Source organism: Mauremys reevesii, linkage group 6 (genome assembly GCF_016161935.1).
Source record: "Mauremys reevesii isolate NIE-2019 linkage group 6, ASM1616193v1, whole genome shotgun sequence".
Classification (NCBI taxonomy): domain Eukaryota; kingdom Metazoa; phylum Chordata; order Testudines; family Geoemydidae; genus Mauremys; species Mauremys reevesii.
Window position 1 is genome coordinate 29,258,517 of NC_052628.1, and position 17,054 is coordinate 29,275,570.

The 17,054-nt window shown below is 40.9% G+C and overlaps 1 protein-coding gene across 1 annotated transcript; it reads left to right on the top strand.

The window, feature by feature from the left end:
* The first annotated feature begins 2,686 nt into the window (after window positions 1–2,686).
* Window positions 2,687–13,902, top strand: MRPS30 (mitochondrial ribosomal protein S30). The gene is made up of 5 exons (XM_039545873.1): window positions 2,687–3,421; window positions 3,692–3,837; window positions 8,606–8,711; window positions 9,594–9,770; window positions 13,417–13,902. Exons 1-5 carry the CDS (start codon window positions 2,875–2,877, stop codon window positions 13,683–13,685), a joined length of 1,245 nt encoding a protein of 414 aa, XP_039401807.1. The 5' UTR covers window positions 2,687–2,874; the 3' UTR covers window positions 13,686–13,902.
* Window positions 13,903–17,054: the final 3,152 nt, after the last annotated feature.

Here is a 17,054-nt window from a genome sequence, read left to right on the forward strand (position 1 = left end):
TAGCAGGAGGGAGGATACAGAGCAACCAAGTAGGCACAGGCATCAGCACAGTGTTTGTTCTCCTGCAGATCCTGGTGAACCTGTGGGATCTGATGATGGCCCAAAGCTCCTTCAACAGAGAGACAAAAGCCATGTCCCCAACAAAGTGATATGTGTATCACATTCCAGGGTGCTATCCAGACCAATGAGGGGTTGTGTCACCACCTGTCTTGTAAACCTGGGTGCCTCCCAATCCTTTGCTGCTGTAGCTCTCAACCTGAGTTCCTCACAAACAGCATACAGAGAACACCCCAAGTGTCTGTGTATAGCCACAGCCTGCCAGCAACACTCCAGTCACACACTGGCTTCCACCACCTTTGGTTACTAATTGCCTGGTAACCCCAACACACTCACAGTCCCAATTTCCCCCAAAAGTATGTTCTTCACTGTCCAGTCCTCTCCTGGACAGTTCAGATATTATAGGACCATATCCAACAGTTTGCAGTTTAACTGGAGTTGCCCAAACAGTTCAGTTTAAACACAACACTGGATTAGTTTTGATTGAAGAACAAAACAAATTTTAGTTAACTATCAATAGACAGATTTTATGTGAATACAAGTATAAGGCATCAAGTCAGAAATGGTTACAAAAGAAAATAAAGATAAAACACTTTCTAGTAACATAAACCTTAACAAACTAGACTGGCTTCAAGGTAAATTACCACATGTTGCCCTCAACAAGGCTGACCAAATTTTCAGGCCAGAACTCCTCCCAAAGTCAAAAGGCTGGTTCTTTTGTCTGCTTAGATGAAAGAGAGCATGAGAGCGGGAGAAAAAGGGAGAGAGAGAATACCTGAGATGTTTTTGCCCCTCACTTTTATAGTCCAGTCACCTTTTGAAATACATTTTCCTGAGGGTTACCCTTGGGTAAAGTTCCTTCCTTTTGTGAGGACAGAGACAAGGAGTCTCGTGGGGAAAGAGGTTCCATGTTGTTGTTGGTTAAGTGCAGCTTGATCTGTTCCTGCCCCCTTCCGTTGCCAAAGAATGGTCACTTGATGGGTAATTGCCAATCAATTTTGATGACACCTGGCTAGAGGCGACAGCTTGTCCGTTGTACGTTTTCCAATTTCCATTGTCCGATTTCAGCTGACGTATATAACTTTATATATAATGTTGCTACACACATTTCACTATGGTATTATTGATTAGTGAGATATTAGTTTTCAAATGATTTCTCACAAGGCATATTTTGTGCAGAGATTATTACAATAGTGTGGGATGTGAATACATGGCGGCACTCAACCCCTTCCCATGATTGTTTGCACAGGAGAGAACAATCCAGCCCCCTATTATTTCTTTGCTTATTCAGCTGTATTTTTTAAATATACCATATATTCATAACATTATGACATACTAAGTGACTTGGGAGATTTTGATTTAGCATCCTTGGAACCCTCCTAAAACAATTTTGTAGCTTGGGGATACTTTCCCAATTGATATTTTGCCTACACAACATATTCTCTAGAGCTGCGCATGGTAAATCATTAATATTATGGAGGATAAACTATTTAACTGGCAAAGGTCCTTATATTGTCAAGATAATCTAATCTTCAGATTAGAGATCACATTTAAGGATGCCTCAACTGCAATTACAGACATCTGACAAACTTCTGAGTGCCTGGACTGCAGTGGACATGCCATGACTGAAAGATACATGCTTCAGTGGTAAAAGAAATAAGGGAAAGAGATGACAATTTATTGGATGCAAGACACATCCCTTAAATTTCTCATACTGTGTTATTGTCATAATGTTGTAAACTTAATAGTGACTTGAGAGGAGTATGTTCTTGAAACAAACAAATAAGGACTCGTGATGATAACTAGTTTGCATCTTTGGTCATTATAGGGCCTGGCCAACCCTGGTGGTCATACTAGGATCTGGGGTGTGGTTCAGAGTCCATGAAAGAGATGGGATCAAGTGGTGATAGCGGAACACGGGAGCATGGTTCAGCGGCCTAAATAGGGATGGGATCTTCTGGTGATAGCAAGATGTGGCAGTGTGGTTCAGGGGCCCATATATGGATGAGTCCCCAGTGAGAGCGGGATCACGGGCTGTGGTCCAGGGGCCCATATAGGGCTGGGAGCCCCTGGTCATAGTGGGATCTGGGAGTATGGTTCAGGGTCCAGTCTAGGGATATGAGCCACAGGTTATAGCGGGATTGGGGCGGTGTGGTTCAGAGAGCCATATAGGGCTGGGAAACGCCAGTGATAGCAGGATCTGGAAGCATGGTTCAGGGGCCAGTCGAGGGATGAGAGGCCCCAGTTATAGCGGGATCTGGGAGTGTGGTTTAGGGGCCTGTATAGGGATGGGAACCACAAGTGCTAGCAGGATCGGGGGGGGAGGGAGGTGCGAGGGCCTTGTAGGAAGAGGAGCAGGGGGTCAGATCCCGGACAGTTGGGGAGCGCGCACGCTCACAGGGTAGCTAAACGCTCGGTCAGCCCTCAGCTGACCTTGCTGCAACCCCCATCCCAGCGGCCCTCGCTCTGCATGCTGGGAACTGTAGTCCTCTTTCTCTGCGCTGCTCACGTCCAGGGTTCGACAACGCACAGCAACAAGCCCGTCCGCAAGAAGCATGCGCAGAGTGGCAGGGCGGGACTTGCTTCTTCCGCCCCGCTTTCTTGAAAAGGAACCCTCACACTTTGACCGTTTCCGAGAGCGTCGGACAAATGAAATGCGTTGATTCAATGACTGGCTCCGCCCTCTTTTTCACGCGGCTCCCGGTTTCTCAGAGGAACGTTTGGATTGGTGCAGTATAGTACCCACGTGACCAATAGTAGCCAATTACTGGTGTACACTCTCCAGTCCGTCCCGAGTCTCCCTCCCTCGCTGACAAGATGGCGGCTCACAGGGGGTGGCGGTTGGTGCGGCTGGGCTGCCGGTTGCTGCACACCGAGCCCGCCGCGGCCCCTCAGCCTTCGTCTCCGCTCTACCCGCCCGTGGTCGCCTCCCACACGGCCAAGAGCAAGTCGGCCAAGCGCTGCCGGCTGGAGTATTTCTACCAGCAGGTGCACGAGGCGCCCTCCATCGCGGAGAAGCTGCGGCTCTACGGCCGGCTGCAGCGCCTCAAGTACGTGGTTTACCCGCAGACCTTCTCCCTGAACGCGGACCGCTGGTACCAGAGCTTCACCAAGACCGTCTTCGTGCCGGGGCTGCCCCCCGCGGGAGCGGAGCCGGCGGGCCCCGGGGCCCCGGATCTGAGCGAGTTGCGTTCCCTGGCCTGCGACGCGCTCCTGCAGGAGCATTTCTACCAGCGCAAGCGAGAGCGACCCTTCCTCTACCGAGAGCAGCAGCACATCCCGGCCCCCTTCCTCACCCAGCTGGTCATCTCCCTCACCGCCGCGCTGGGCAGCCGCAACCCGCTGCTCGCAGCCTCCTGCTTAGGTGGGGCGGGAGGTCGCGTGAAGGGGGTTACTGGGGATTAGAGAGGGGCGAGGGGGGTGCTGGGGCTGGGTGGGAAGTTAGGCCATGGAGTAGAAGAAGAGATTATGCTGAAATATGTGAAATGCTCCTGGGTTATTGTGGGTCATGGTTACATCACTGTCTGATTTTTAATTTTGTTTTTGGGCTGAGGGCTGATGTCCTTTTGCATGTTTTCACCAAGAATACACGGGTGTAATGGCCTGGCTAAAAACAAAACACATTTCATTTCAGATTTAAAACCAGAGGTTAACTTCTATTGGGAGCGCGGTGAGACTGTTGTTTGTCGAGGCTATCGAACTGGTAGAATTGATCCAGTGAGATTTCAGATAGATGACAAACCACAAATCCAGATCCGTGTGCCAAAACAGCTTCCAGAGGTATGAATGTTTTCAATACTTCTAAAAGTGACTATCAACTGGTACTGTCTTACAGTAGCATTTAGTATGTAGCATGTATAACGGTAGCTTCACTGTGCTAGGCAGGATACAAACACCCAGTAAGAGAGTCTCTGCTCTGAACAGTTCACAACATAAATATAGTCTGTCTAAAAATCATTGCTTGTTTTTGTTTAGTTTTAAATCCAACCAGTCATATCCCAGGGGAAAAACTTTTGTAGAAAAACTTAATTTCCTCTCTAAAGGTTTCATTGTACTTATAACAATCTTATTTATTCCATGATTTTAGTTACTATTAAAACTATAAAACTGAGTGTCTGGGCAGACGAAATTCAATGTTGATAAATGCAAAGTAATCCACATTGGAAAACATAATCCTAACTATATGTACAATATGATGGGGAACCGTTAACACTCAAGAAAAAGGTCATGGATGTTTTTCTGAAAACATTGGCTCTGTGCTGGGGCAGTCAGAAAAGCTAACAATGTTGAGAACTATTAGCAAAGGGATAGATAAGACCAAAAATATCCATAATACCATGTATAAATCCATGGTATGTCCACACCTTGAATACTGTGTGCGGTTCTGCTTGCACTATCTCAAAAAAGATTAATTTTGAGTTGGAAAAAATATAGAGAAGGGCAACAAAAATGAGGGAATATGGAACATATGAGGAGACATTCAAAAGACTGGGACTATTCAGCTTAGAAAATAGACAATTAAGGGAGATTTGATAGAGGTCTATAAAGCCATGAATGATGGGGGAGGGATAGCTCAGTGGTTTGAGCATTGGCCTGCTAAACCCAGGGTTGTGAGTTCAATCCTTGAGGAGGCCACTTAGGGATCTGGGGCAAAAATTGGTCCTGCTAGTGAAGGCAGGGGGCTGGACTCTATGACCTTTCAAGGTCCCTTCCAGTTCTAGGAGATTGGTATATCTCCAATTATTATTAAATTAAATGATGTGGGGAAAAAATGAATAAGGAAGTATTATTTACCCCTTCAGATAACACAAAGACCCAGGAGTCACCCAATTAAATTAATAGGCGGTAGGCTTAAAAGAAATATAAGGAAGTACTTCTTCACACAGTGCACAGTCAACCTGTGGAATTCATTGCCAGGGAATGTTATAAAGGCCAAAAGTTTAACTGGGTTCAAAAAATAACTAGATAAGTTCAGGGAGGGGAGGGGAGGTCCATCAATGGCTATTAGCCAAAATGTTCAGGGAAGCAACCCCATGCTCTAGGTGCCCCATAACCTCTGGGACTGGATTTGATAAATTGCCCCATTCTGTTCTGGCTATTATCAGACCAATGGTCTGACCCAGTATGGTCATTCATATATTCTTGTTTGAGTTACATAGTGTACTATGTACTGTCCAAAGGTAGGTCGATGTTGACGAAATGGTATTGTGTTAGTCTGTATCAGCAAAAACAATGAGGAGTCCTTGTGGCACCTTGGAGACTAACAAATTTATTTGGGCATAAGCTTTCATGAGCTAAAACCCACTTCAGCAGATGCATGGATTTATAGCCCATGAAAGCTTATGCCCAATAAATTTGTTAGTTTACAAGGTGCCCCAAGGACTCCTCGTTGTTTTTATTTTCATAGATATTACAAATAAAGTGGAAAATCAGATGTCAGTACCTTTTTGTTCTCTAAATGCACAGATGAGATGGGAGCCATTTTTAAATGGGAAAGAAGGGTCAGAGGGAGAGGGGGGTTTTGGGCAATACAAGGATTTTTTTTTTTTTTTTTACCTTTTTAAGGAATAATGCGTGTGTACACTTACCTGAGCTCTCTTTCCCCTTCATAATCGGGCCCATCTGCACTTGCCTGGTGGGAGTGTCTTGACTCCAGAAGATTGTCAAATAGCTCCTGGTTCACTGCAAGGTTTACATTCCCTCTAGTCCTCTCTCCCTTTGTGCACTGAATAAATCTTTGCATCAGGCCTCGGCAAAGTGTTCAGTCATGTGTGGTGTGCTGATGGAGTCCATGCTGGCCCGTGTTAGCTGACTCAGGCTAAGGGCCTGTTTAATTGTGGTGTTGGGACCCTCCAGCCCAAGCCTGAACATCTACACTGCAATTAAACAGCCCCTTGGCACAAGCCTGGGTCAGCTAAGTCACAGGTTTTTAAGTCACAGGGCATTATAGACATACCCAAAATTTCTTTGGCTGTTCCTTAGCTGGGCTTGCACAGTCTCTTCTCCCCAGAGGCTGAGGCGCTCCATGACACTTTTCCTACTCCAGACAGGAGTACATCTAGTATCTCTGTGTATGCTTGGAGCCAGCATGGGTGGATGCTCACAACAGTGGGCCAGTAAGTGTTCTCACCATAGTGGGCAATCAAGAAAAGGCATTTAAAAAATAAGCTGCGGGTTTTAAAGGGTGGGGACAGACTTCTGGTGTCTATGACCCCAGGCAGTGGAGGTCAAAATTGCGACTGGAGAAGTCACTGGTGCGAGAACAAGGGCAAATTGTGAGACAGCTGCCGGTTGACTGTTAAGGTCGACATAGGTAATGTCTACACTCAAACTGCATTTACAGACTGTGGCTCTGCTTCATTTGGGGAGAATGGCATTGCATCACTGTAATGGGGCATTTACATCTGCAGGAGACAAAGTTGTGTAGTTTTGCACTTGTCTAAGTCAAAAAAAGTCAACTTAACTTTGTAGCGTTGAACAGGCCATAGGTAAGGGCTTGTTCTTAATGTCATGACGGGTAGATGTCCACTTCACTATGAATTCTTTAGAATGTTTTTAGTCAGTTTTTTTATATGATTTACATCCTCTTTAAATTCTGCATGTGTACAGCATGCATAGAAGCTTGTACTGTCTAGCCACTGGCTTTTGTAGCTCCTCCTTTTGTCAGCAGGTTCCACCTTTGCCAGTCTGGGTGGGACCAGACTTCTTCCCCCCCTTTTTTTTTTTAAATCCCCAAGACATGAGAGAAGGCAATGAATCTGGTTGTAGTATGAATGAGGGGGAGACTGAGTCATTGGAAATGAGTGAGAGAATGAATATGTAGATAAAGTGAGCAGAGTTGAAAGAGAGGGAGAGGTTGCATCTAAAGTTTAAGTTTAAGCATAAAAATAATATCGAAGAATCACTGGTGTTAGCATATAGCTTACCACATTTTTTAAACCTGAGCTGCCTCTTCAAGAAAATGAAACCGATTGTACGCCCCTAACCTTTCCATGATAGCAGGGCAACATAGGGGAAACAATGCACATCTTTCTTTTGTGCCCCTGCCAGCTAGTCCTGTGTGCTTCTTCAGGGTGCCGTGCTTTGCACTTTGACCATTTTAATGTTTCTGTCAGTTTGATTGTGCACTTTGCCAAGGTTGAGACTGCTAGATAGGATTAAACTGAGTGACATTAAACCTGAAAATCAGAGGTTTTTAGTGTCAGAAGGGTGAGAAACTTGGTGCCCTTACAGGTAGACAATGTAGCTTTGTACATTCTTTAAAATATTTTTTTTTTTTTTGTTTGTTTTTTTTTTTTTTTCTCTTCTTCTTTTCTTCTTCTTCTTGGTAATAAGGTAGTAATTAATAATAACAGGTAGAAGAAGAAAAATCTATAAAAATAAATAAATAAATAATCATTAAATCATTAAATAACAGCACATACAGTATGTGTGTGTGTTATCTTTTATATTTTTTTAAATTTGTTTTTTTTTTTTTTTTAAAAAAAAAAAAAATAAAAATAATAAATAGCATGTTGCTGTTCTACTTTTTCTTTCTTAGGCATTTTGCAATGCTGTATACAAAAACAAACACATGTAAGACTTCTTTAGAACTTACTACTAGGAAGAGAGACTCTCTCATCGCACTGTCTCTCTCTCCCCCCCAACCCCAAAGGAAAAAAAAAAAAGAATATAATCATTCAGTGTTAAACAAAAAAAAAATAAAAAAATTTTTTATTTTTTTTAGTTTTTTTTTAGGTTTAAGTATGTGAGGAGAAGGTGTGTGTGTGTGTGTGTGAGGAAATCAGGCTACCACCTGTTGGAGGAAGTCTCACTAGCAATCATAGGTACATGGTCAATTTCAAATTCATGACTGAAAGGTTTCTTAGTCTTTATCTTTTATTTTTTATTTTTTTTTTAGCCTTTTAAAAAAAAAAAAAAAGATTTTAAAATTTTGAAAACTGACTTTTTTTTTTTTGCTTGGGTGCTCAACTTTTGAGTCCTTTCAGAGGATGCATGCTTTTGTTGCATTCTTGAAGGCTGCTTGAGTTGGGGCACCAAAATTGGCAAATGAAATGCTGAAAACTAAAATGAAAAAAAAAAATTGCATTGACTATAACCATGTTGGTGAAAGGTTGAGGATAAAATCAACACAAAAATTTTTTAATTAAGCTTGGTTTTTTTTTTTTTCCTCTCTCTCCGCCATCTCTGCATGCCATGCAAATGCAAAAATCTGAAATGCCATGGTGCTAACAACAATTGTCCAGGCCCTGGCACTTGAGTCCTTCCTGTTCTACACAACATATTTCTCTTCGGCTGCAGGAGATTCACGCTGTCTTTGAGAAACATACTATCTTGTTGGTTTCTCTCTCTGAACATGATCAAAGTTTTATTCAAGACCATAAAATGGATGTTGAACTTTGATGAGAATTCTTTAGGTGTTCAGATGGCTGTTCATACAAATATTAAGAATCAAAATATTGTTATCAATGTACTATGTAATAATACTGAGATCAGAAACATTCTATGACTTGATGAACTGATTTTCTTTCTCTCTCGTTCCTTCAAGTTTGTACCATTAGATTATTCAGTCCCTGGAGAAGTTCCTGTTATTAATCACAAACCAGACAAACTTCCATTGTTCAAAAGACAGTACGATAACAAGATATTTATAGGTAAGATTTCCTAGTGATAGGAATATAGTTACTGTGTAGAAGTACTTAAAGAATAGTACACTTTTTTGAAAATGGCTTATTGCAGGAGCCAATTTCAAAATCTCTCTAATGGCATTTATAACTGTGGTGCTATACTTTGCTGAACATTAATTAAAAAAATAAGAGACTGGGCATAGTCAATAAAACACTTAAAATTGTGATAAAGTGACACACATTTGACACTTAAATGACTCCTTCTGAAATATGAAGTCTTGATCTGAAAATATTTTATTCAATACGCAGAATGTTTTCTGAATGGGTCATTGAGCCTTATAAGGATTTTGTTCTTTGCTTTTCTTGTGGTTACAAGGGGGCTCAGATAGCTTTACTCATAAAGAGGCTGTTGCTTCTCTAATAAACCAGATACCTGTACAGTCAGGGCCAAGCCCACCATTATTCTCCTACAGCTCAGAAAAATATGCTTCTTATCACTTTTGCTACAAGAAGATCAGTTACCTGTCAGCTTTAAAAGGAGCCTTCTGGTCTTTCTAAACAACATCCAGTCAATGAAGGAGAGAGGCAAAACCCCTCTAATTTCAGTGGGAGCCAGATTGGACTAGAACTAGCAAAATTAACAACTTTAATTTCAGTGTCTTTTCTCCAATTATAGCCAGCAAGTGAGTTCATAAGGAAACTTAATCTTTTGAACTAGAGGAAACCAAAGAAATATTAATGTCAATTTCAAACCAAGCTAACTTTTTTTAAAATAACTTGTTACTTTGATGGGCAGAAGTCTGAATAATAGAGATGACAGAAATATTATTTTTTCCTTAACCTCTGATGCTACCTATAACATTTGATTTTTAAAGTGGCTTTTAACTTTTCTCCTTTCTATGAACTCAGGATCAAAAGTGGCAGATCCATGCAGCTATGGTCATACGCAATTTCATCTGATTCCTGATCAACTGAAAAGGGAGCGATTATTAAAAGCAAACCTTGCTGATCAAATTGAAGTAACTTATCGAGCTAATGGTATTGCAAGTCTCTTTGCTTGGACTGCAGCACAAGCTATGTATCAAGGTGAGGCGAAACTTATAGCTTGATTTACATTTATAGATGTAAGACAAACTTTTCTCCCTTTCCTTTTATCTTCCATTTGTGTTTTTTATGTGGTTTTCTTTCTGTGTAGAACATGTTTTAATTTCATTATTGAAACTTAAATGAGCCAATTAAACTATATATATGGGGGCATGTCAAACTGAGATTACTTTGACTGGATTTTTTTTTAAAAATCATAGTAAAAGGCATCAGTAAAGAAAAAATGAGATGCAATGTTGGGTCTCAGTCCTCTGACTTAATTTCTGTTTAATCCTGTTTTGATCAAGAGAGTTAAAAGGAGTAATATACATCAAACCAAATATTTACAGATCAGTGGTTGGCAATATAAAATGTCTAAAAAGTATTAAATCTGTTATGTTTTGAGATAAATAATGTTCTAGGAGTAATTAAAATGGCAGTAGCAAATAAGAACCAACTAGCTTATTGTGTCAACCAGCTCATGGATTTAAAGTAGGGGGCTCCTCTGACTTGAACGAAAGGCTTTGGTCTTAAACGGGCAAGGTGGTGCCCTGGGACTGAGTGATGCTCTGTCACCTTCCTTCCCCGTATAGAATATCAGGGTTTGAAGGGACCTCAGGAGGTCATTGAGTCCAACCCCCTACTCAAGGCAGGACCAATCCCCAGACAGATTTTTGCCCCAGATCCCTAAATGGTCCCTTCAAGGATTGAACTCACGACCCTGGGTTTAGCAGGCCAATGCTCAAACCACTGAGCTAGCAGCCCTCCCTCTGCAAAGCCCAAATAGAGAGAGCATCTGTTGTCTTTCTCATTTTCATTGCTGCCAGGCCAAGTTGTCCTGTTATGGAATCTAATAAAGTTGTGACTACTTATAAGAAAAATCCAGATATTTCTATCCTCATTGGTCCCTGCCATGCTATATCATCTGTGAAACTGAAGTCAATAAAATGACTGTAAGAGCATTAGGGAGAGGTGTCTTGATGGGAAATAGGTACTCCAGCTTTGGTTTAATTAAACCAAGTATTAATGCAGAGTTAATACTATTTAAAAAAAAAAAAAGGCAGCTCAGTAGATTTATGAAATATATCTGAGTTACTCTTTTAAATAGAGGGCCTTTCCCTTTGCTAATTTCTCATGCTTCTAACAGAACTAAAGAAAAACATTGTTTAATGCATAATAGGTTAGAACTGAAGAGTAAATATGGTGACTTTTAAAAGTGCTTGAAATTATAAAGCTGCCTCAACCAGATCAGGGGTTCTCAAACTGTGGGTCAGGACCCCAAAGTGGGTCGCGATCCCGTTTTAATGGGGTTACCAGGGCTGGCTTAGACTTGCTGGGGCTGAAACCCAAGGGTGGCAGGGATCAGGTTACAGGCCCCCTGCATGGGGCTGAAGCCTTTGGGCTTTGAATTTAACCCCCTGGCTAGGGGCGGTGGTGCTTGGGCTTTAGCTCCCACCACCTGGGGTAGCAGGGCTCAGGTGGGCTCAGGCTTCAATCCCCCCTCCAGAGGTCATATAGTAATTTTTGTTGTCAGAAGGGGGTCATGGTGCAATGATGTTTGAGTTTGTCTAGGTCAGGGGTTCTCACTTTGGAAACCTGAAGTTTCAAATGCTTAATTTTCATATTTCTTTGGGTACCTGTATATATCTTTTAAAGCTAAAACTAGCTGAGTTTTTTCCATAATTTAATAAAGCTGCTTTTGCAGTTTACCCTTTGGCACCAGTCTATCCTGTATTAGTATTAGTGAACAACTCCAGTCTTGCTATCTGAATCAGCAAAAATTATGAAATATATAGAATATTAAATGGCACTTATTAATCTTGCAATTGTATGTGTAAAATTATTTTTGGTATTTTTTAGGTTAAAATATGTAGTCTATACACTAGAGTTTTTTGGCTGTGGTATATGATAGTAAGCTGCTGAAATCAGTATTCCAAAAAATGGGGTGTTACAGTGAAATTTTGGCAGCTAAATTCTACTCCATGTTGGGTGCATATAAATCAATTTTCTCTTATACAAATCTTCATGGAAGGTGGAATTTGATTATATTGCATAGTAAACTGGCTTAAGGTGAACTGTTTTTGAAAGCAGCCTCATGAGCTTGTATTGTACATTATAATGAAACACAAAAGATGAACAGTTGCTATGGGGATCAAGCTAATGGTTTTATCCTGAACTAGTAAACATTACAGGCACATGAAATCTAATGTTCTTGCTCTAGCACTTGGCCTTTCAGATATGCCCTGTGCTAAATTCTAACAGTGTATATATAAAGAAATAATGCCAAATATACTTGCATAATATCAGAGACTAGAGATTTTTTTAATCCAAGACAGATTACAAAAAGTAGACCTACATATTGATCATTAGTATTGCACTACTTGTATCTGATCTAAATAATAAAAAAACCTAATTGTTGAGAAGTAGAGATACTGTGTATATTTGAGCAAACGCCCATATTCACAATCTGTACAATTCTAATTCCATAAAGGATTTATAAATATTAAATGAGACCTCAGCTGGAAAGAAGAGATGGTTCAAGAGAACTTAATTCACTTAGCTATAGATGCCATTAGCTAATAGCTAGCTTCTGGTAGTGGAAGCAATTTCTGAAGTAATGACACCATGTTTAGGTCACAGTGATGCAAATCCCCTAATTAATACATCTGTATAAAACAGTAAGAAGATAGTTTTGCATCAAATTGTGCATGTGTAATAGCATATGCTAATCACATGTGATCCCAAACTTATCTTTTTTTTGTGGTGTACCTATAACACTGAAATTGATGGTCTCATCTTTACAAGTCAACTAGAATTTTAGTGACATTGATATGTATAGACAGTAATATTTGTTTTCATTCTTTGACTCTACTGGGTTATTTTATAATTTTAGTAGTGAGCATTGCTTAAGGAAGCATATGTATTCAATATTTGTGCCGTAAGTACAGTTCTCTGCATATGCTATTGTGCACGCACAACAATATGATATAGTATAAAAGGAGAACCATTTTGTTTGGTCCAATAAAAGATTTAGCTTGTCTCTCTAACCGTTTTATTTAGCATTCAACAGTAATGGTGTATTAAGCTTGAATTAACGGAACATATTCTTGAATTGTCATAATGAAAAAGTGCATTCCCTTATGGAAAAAGTCACTTCACCATAAGAGGATTTATGGAAAATTCATTTATCCTCTAAATAGAAGGTGCTGGGCTGCCAAAAGTCTGATTCCCTCCCCCCAAAAATAGTGTCTGCAGGACACACCAAATGTGTGGTGCTGTATATTGTATCTAATTTTAAACATGCAGTTTTGTGCAAGATGGGTAACCTTTGCGGGCAGACTCGGTTCTATGAGAATCCATGTGCATTGAAAAGGTTAGTTTTGTGTTCAGATTTGTGAGCATATACGTTAGCATAATTTTGAAAGTGGTCCCTAAGGTATATGACACACAACTTTTCTTGGGGGTGGGTGAGGTGAGATGAGATTGTCGTTAGATTATTATGTAAAATGTTATGACTGAACAATCTAAAACTCTCTTGTTCCTTGAGGATAAGCAGTTTAAGTTTGTAACTATGTCTGTATTTCAAGCCCCTGTGCTAATATGAATATTACTTATGCCTTGTGTAACTAGGGTGTAATTTCATTTACAGGATTCTGGTGTGAGGCAGATGTGACCCGTCCCTTTGTATCGCAGGCTGTGATCACTGATGGAAAATACTTTGCTTTCTTTTGTTACCAGCTGAATACCTTAGCACTAACTGTACAAGCTGATCAAAATAACCCTCGGAAGAATATCTGTTGGGGAACAGAAAGTAAGCCCTTATATGAAGCTGTGGAAGACAATAACGTAAAAGGTTTTAATGATGAAATTCTGCTTCAGTTAGTTCAGTTTCTGCTAAACAGGCCAGAGCAATTGTAAATAAGGCTACCAAAGGCTCTGTTTAAATGCCTGGGTTTCATTTCATTTGACTTCTGATGGAATGGTTCTTCATGCTTATTCAAGGTGTGTGTGTGTGTGTGTGTGAGAGACTGTAAACAAGAAAATGTATTCTGTGATTTCTTGTGGGGCTTATTCTCACACACTCACCAAAATATGTGGTGCTGTACATTGAAAATAAACATATAGAATAACTTAATGCCTTTTGTATACTTGTATTTGAAGTAAGGTACCTTGATTTTTAAATAGAGCCCAAAAAATGATCTGGATTTTGTTTCAACAAACTGAGATTTCCTTATGCAAACTTGATGGGCGGTAGAACAGTGTTGTCCATGTAGACTGTAAACTCCTTGGAAGAGGCAGTCGCAACACAATTGAAGTACTTATAAAACTTGATAGTGGTTTTTGAAGAAGTTTTCTGATAACACACTGTAACGTCATCTTGTAAAATCTTTTCTAATGCTAAAGCATTGTTTTAGCTATGACTTCAGGGGAGGAGTTAGAAGTTTAGTAAGCGGGTAGGTTTCTTTTCAAGTAATTGATTTATCCTCTGGAATAATTTACATAAGACTACATAAATTCTGATTTAACTTTTTATTGTTAAGTACTTCCTTTTTACAGAGTTGAGTCCACAGGTTTCATAGTTTCCCAGGCCAGAATGGACCATTGTGATCCTCTAGTCTGACCTCCAGTATAAGACAAGCCATAGAACTTCCCCAAATTAATTCCCAGAGCAGGGATCGGCAACCTTTGGCATGTGGCCCGACAGGGAAAGCCGCTAGCGGGTGGGACAGTTTGTTTACCTGCAACGTCCACAGGTTCTGCCAATCACAGCTCCCACTGTCCGCAGTTCGCCCTTCCAGGCCAATGGGGGCTGCGGGAAGCAGCATGGGCCGAGGCATGCCAAAGGTTGCCAATCCCTGTCCTAGAGCATATCTTTTAGAAAAACATCCAATCTTAATTTTACAATTGTCAGTGATGGAGAATCCACCACAGCCCTTGTCATTGTCTGTCTTTTTCCTTTATGTCACTCTTACTGGTGAGGGTTGTGGCGGCAGCATGGAGAGTAGGAAGAACCAGACCTCTCTTTCCTCTGCAACAGATTCCAGATTCTTTTGGGGGATTCCCCAGCATTCCCAGGCCAGCCTCAGGATCTCCTCCCAGTGGGATGTGCCCAGTAGAGTTCCAAAGGAAACCTCCCAGGGGACATCCTTATCTGGTGCCAGAACCACCTCAGCTGGCTCCTCTCAATCCAGAGCAGTCATAGCTCTACTCCCAGGCTCTCCTAAATAGCTGAGCTCCTCTGTGGTCTTTACAACTGGCATTTCATAAGGAATTAAGAAAAACTGACAAACAGTAGGTGGCACTGTTTACCATTCTGTTGCAGAAGAAGACATGAAATTGTCTTTGCCTTATATTTTTTCACTGATTTGCAAAGCTGAGACAAATCATAAATATGCACAGTAGTCTCCAGTACATTAGATCACTTACTGAAATAAAATAACTTATCTGTAGAATGGCGTTAATCTTTCCTTTTGTACTGTCTGGTCCATAGTATTTAAGAGTGAAATACACTGACAATGAAGGAAATCTCTAGTATTGTTGAAAGTGGGAATATATAACTACTAAATGTTTAAATCTAGAACATCACAAACTACTAGATTCCTGTTCTTTAGCTCCATTCAGCAGAAACATTTGATGCTGCTACTTTAAATCTCATGGGGCCCAACTTTATTTCTTTTACATCCTATTCTGCAGGGTTTGGTGTCTGACGGAACTTTTAAAAAAGTCAATTCAAGGGAGTCATAAGGGAGTGAAACTTAGAAAGTTAAAAACAACCAACTTTGTATTAATTTTAACCTGTGCCTCTGGGCAGGGAACATGAGGGAGGGTAAGGAAGAATTCAGAATTAAATCATATTATTTTTTGAGTAATAGGGGAAACTTTGTCTTTCTCCTTTATAATCCCAACTGCTGAACTATTTTGCTTTATTTAAAAAAAAAAAAATGTTTAACAACCCTCAAGCAGATACCAAGTTTGGGAAATATCAGCTGTTCTGGTGTCTACATTCTGAGACTGAAAATAGGGGACCTGTACTGGAAACCTTTATGCAGCCTTCTCTAAATTCCAAGCAGGAATGTCGGAGTCTGAAGACTATGTACCCTTCCCTTTATGCCCACATAGGACTAGATACAGTCTAGTCCAAAACTATTGACATGTAAGTAATTCTCCATCTTCCATTCAAGAACAGGCAGTGTTGATGTTTAATATCTGCACAGCTCTTGTCTAGGTACTTACAATTCTTCTTAGTCTATCGGTTTTCATTTTTAATCTGCACATATAAATAGGAAAGCTCTAGGGTGAGCTGAAGTGTTCTTTGCAAGTTAACATTAGTCTTTGTTGCCCCATTTACCCTTTGAACTTTGTTTTAGTGGCATAGATTTTATCCTGCCTCATTACTCTCCGTCCCTATTGATCTATGTTGGCTTTTACTTGCCTTATTAAGGGCTAAATTCTGTCTTTTGGGGGCACATCAAGGGTGAAAAGGAGATACTGTCCCTTCTGCAAAAAGACTTTTGCTTACATTTCTGCTTATTTTGTGTTTATTTCATATTCGATTAACCTATGATCATTAAAGCCTGGACGATTCCTACTGTCAAGGATCAGGAAATTACCTGAACAGTTTAAATGTTTGGAGTTACCAAACAGCCTGTTCCCTTTGGAAAAGGGGCATGTGGCCTTTCAGTTAAATGAATGTCTCAGGATCTGCATAGTGGGGAGGGCTATCTGTGTGGAGGGATATAGCAGCATCGAGAGACTAAGGTTCCCTACACCCTAACAGTACAACTCCTCTTTGAGCCCTCCTAGCATGTATTTTGCTGCTACCCACCCATTCCTTGGGCTACTGGGATGGGGAATAGCCAAAAACTGTGGTAATACTCAATGTGCAATCTGAGGAAAAATTCTGCTGGCAGTTCTGCAGGCCTGGAAGGGAATTGTGTTATGGATGACCAGCCCCAGCCTTTTCCGCCCCCTCCAGTTTGCTTCCCATCTGCCAAAAGCCCCGCAGAACCCCTTGTAGTTAATGCAGCAGAGCTTCCACAGGATCAGAAATGAAGCTGGTGCCCGTTAAGCCTTTTGTTCCTCTTTGTGTCCCAACACTCAGCTCACTTTATACTTTAATGCATGGGAATACAGTAGAACCTCAGAGTTACAAACTGACCAGTTAACCACACACCTCACTTGGAATCGGAAGTACACATTCAGGCAGCAGCAGAGACACCCCTTCCCCCTCTTCCCCCAGAAAAAATAAAAAATCAAATACAGTACAGTAGTGGGTTAAACATAACC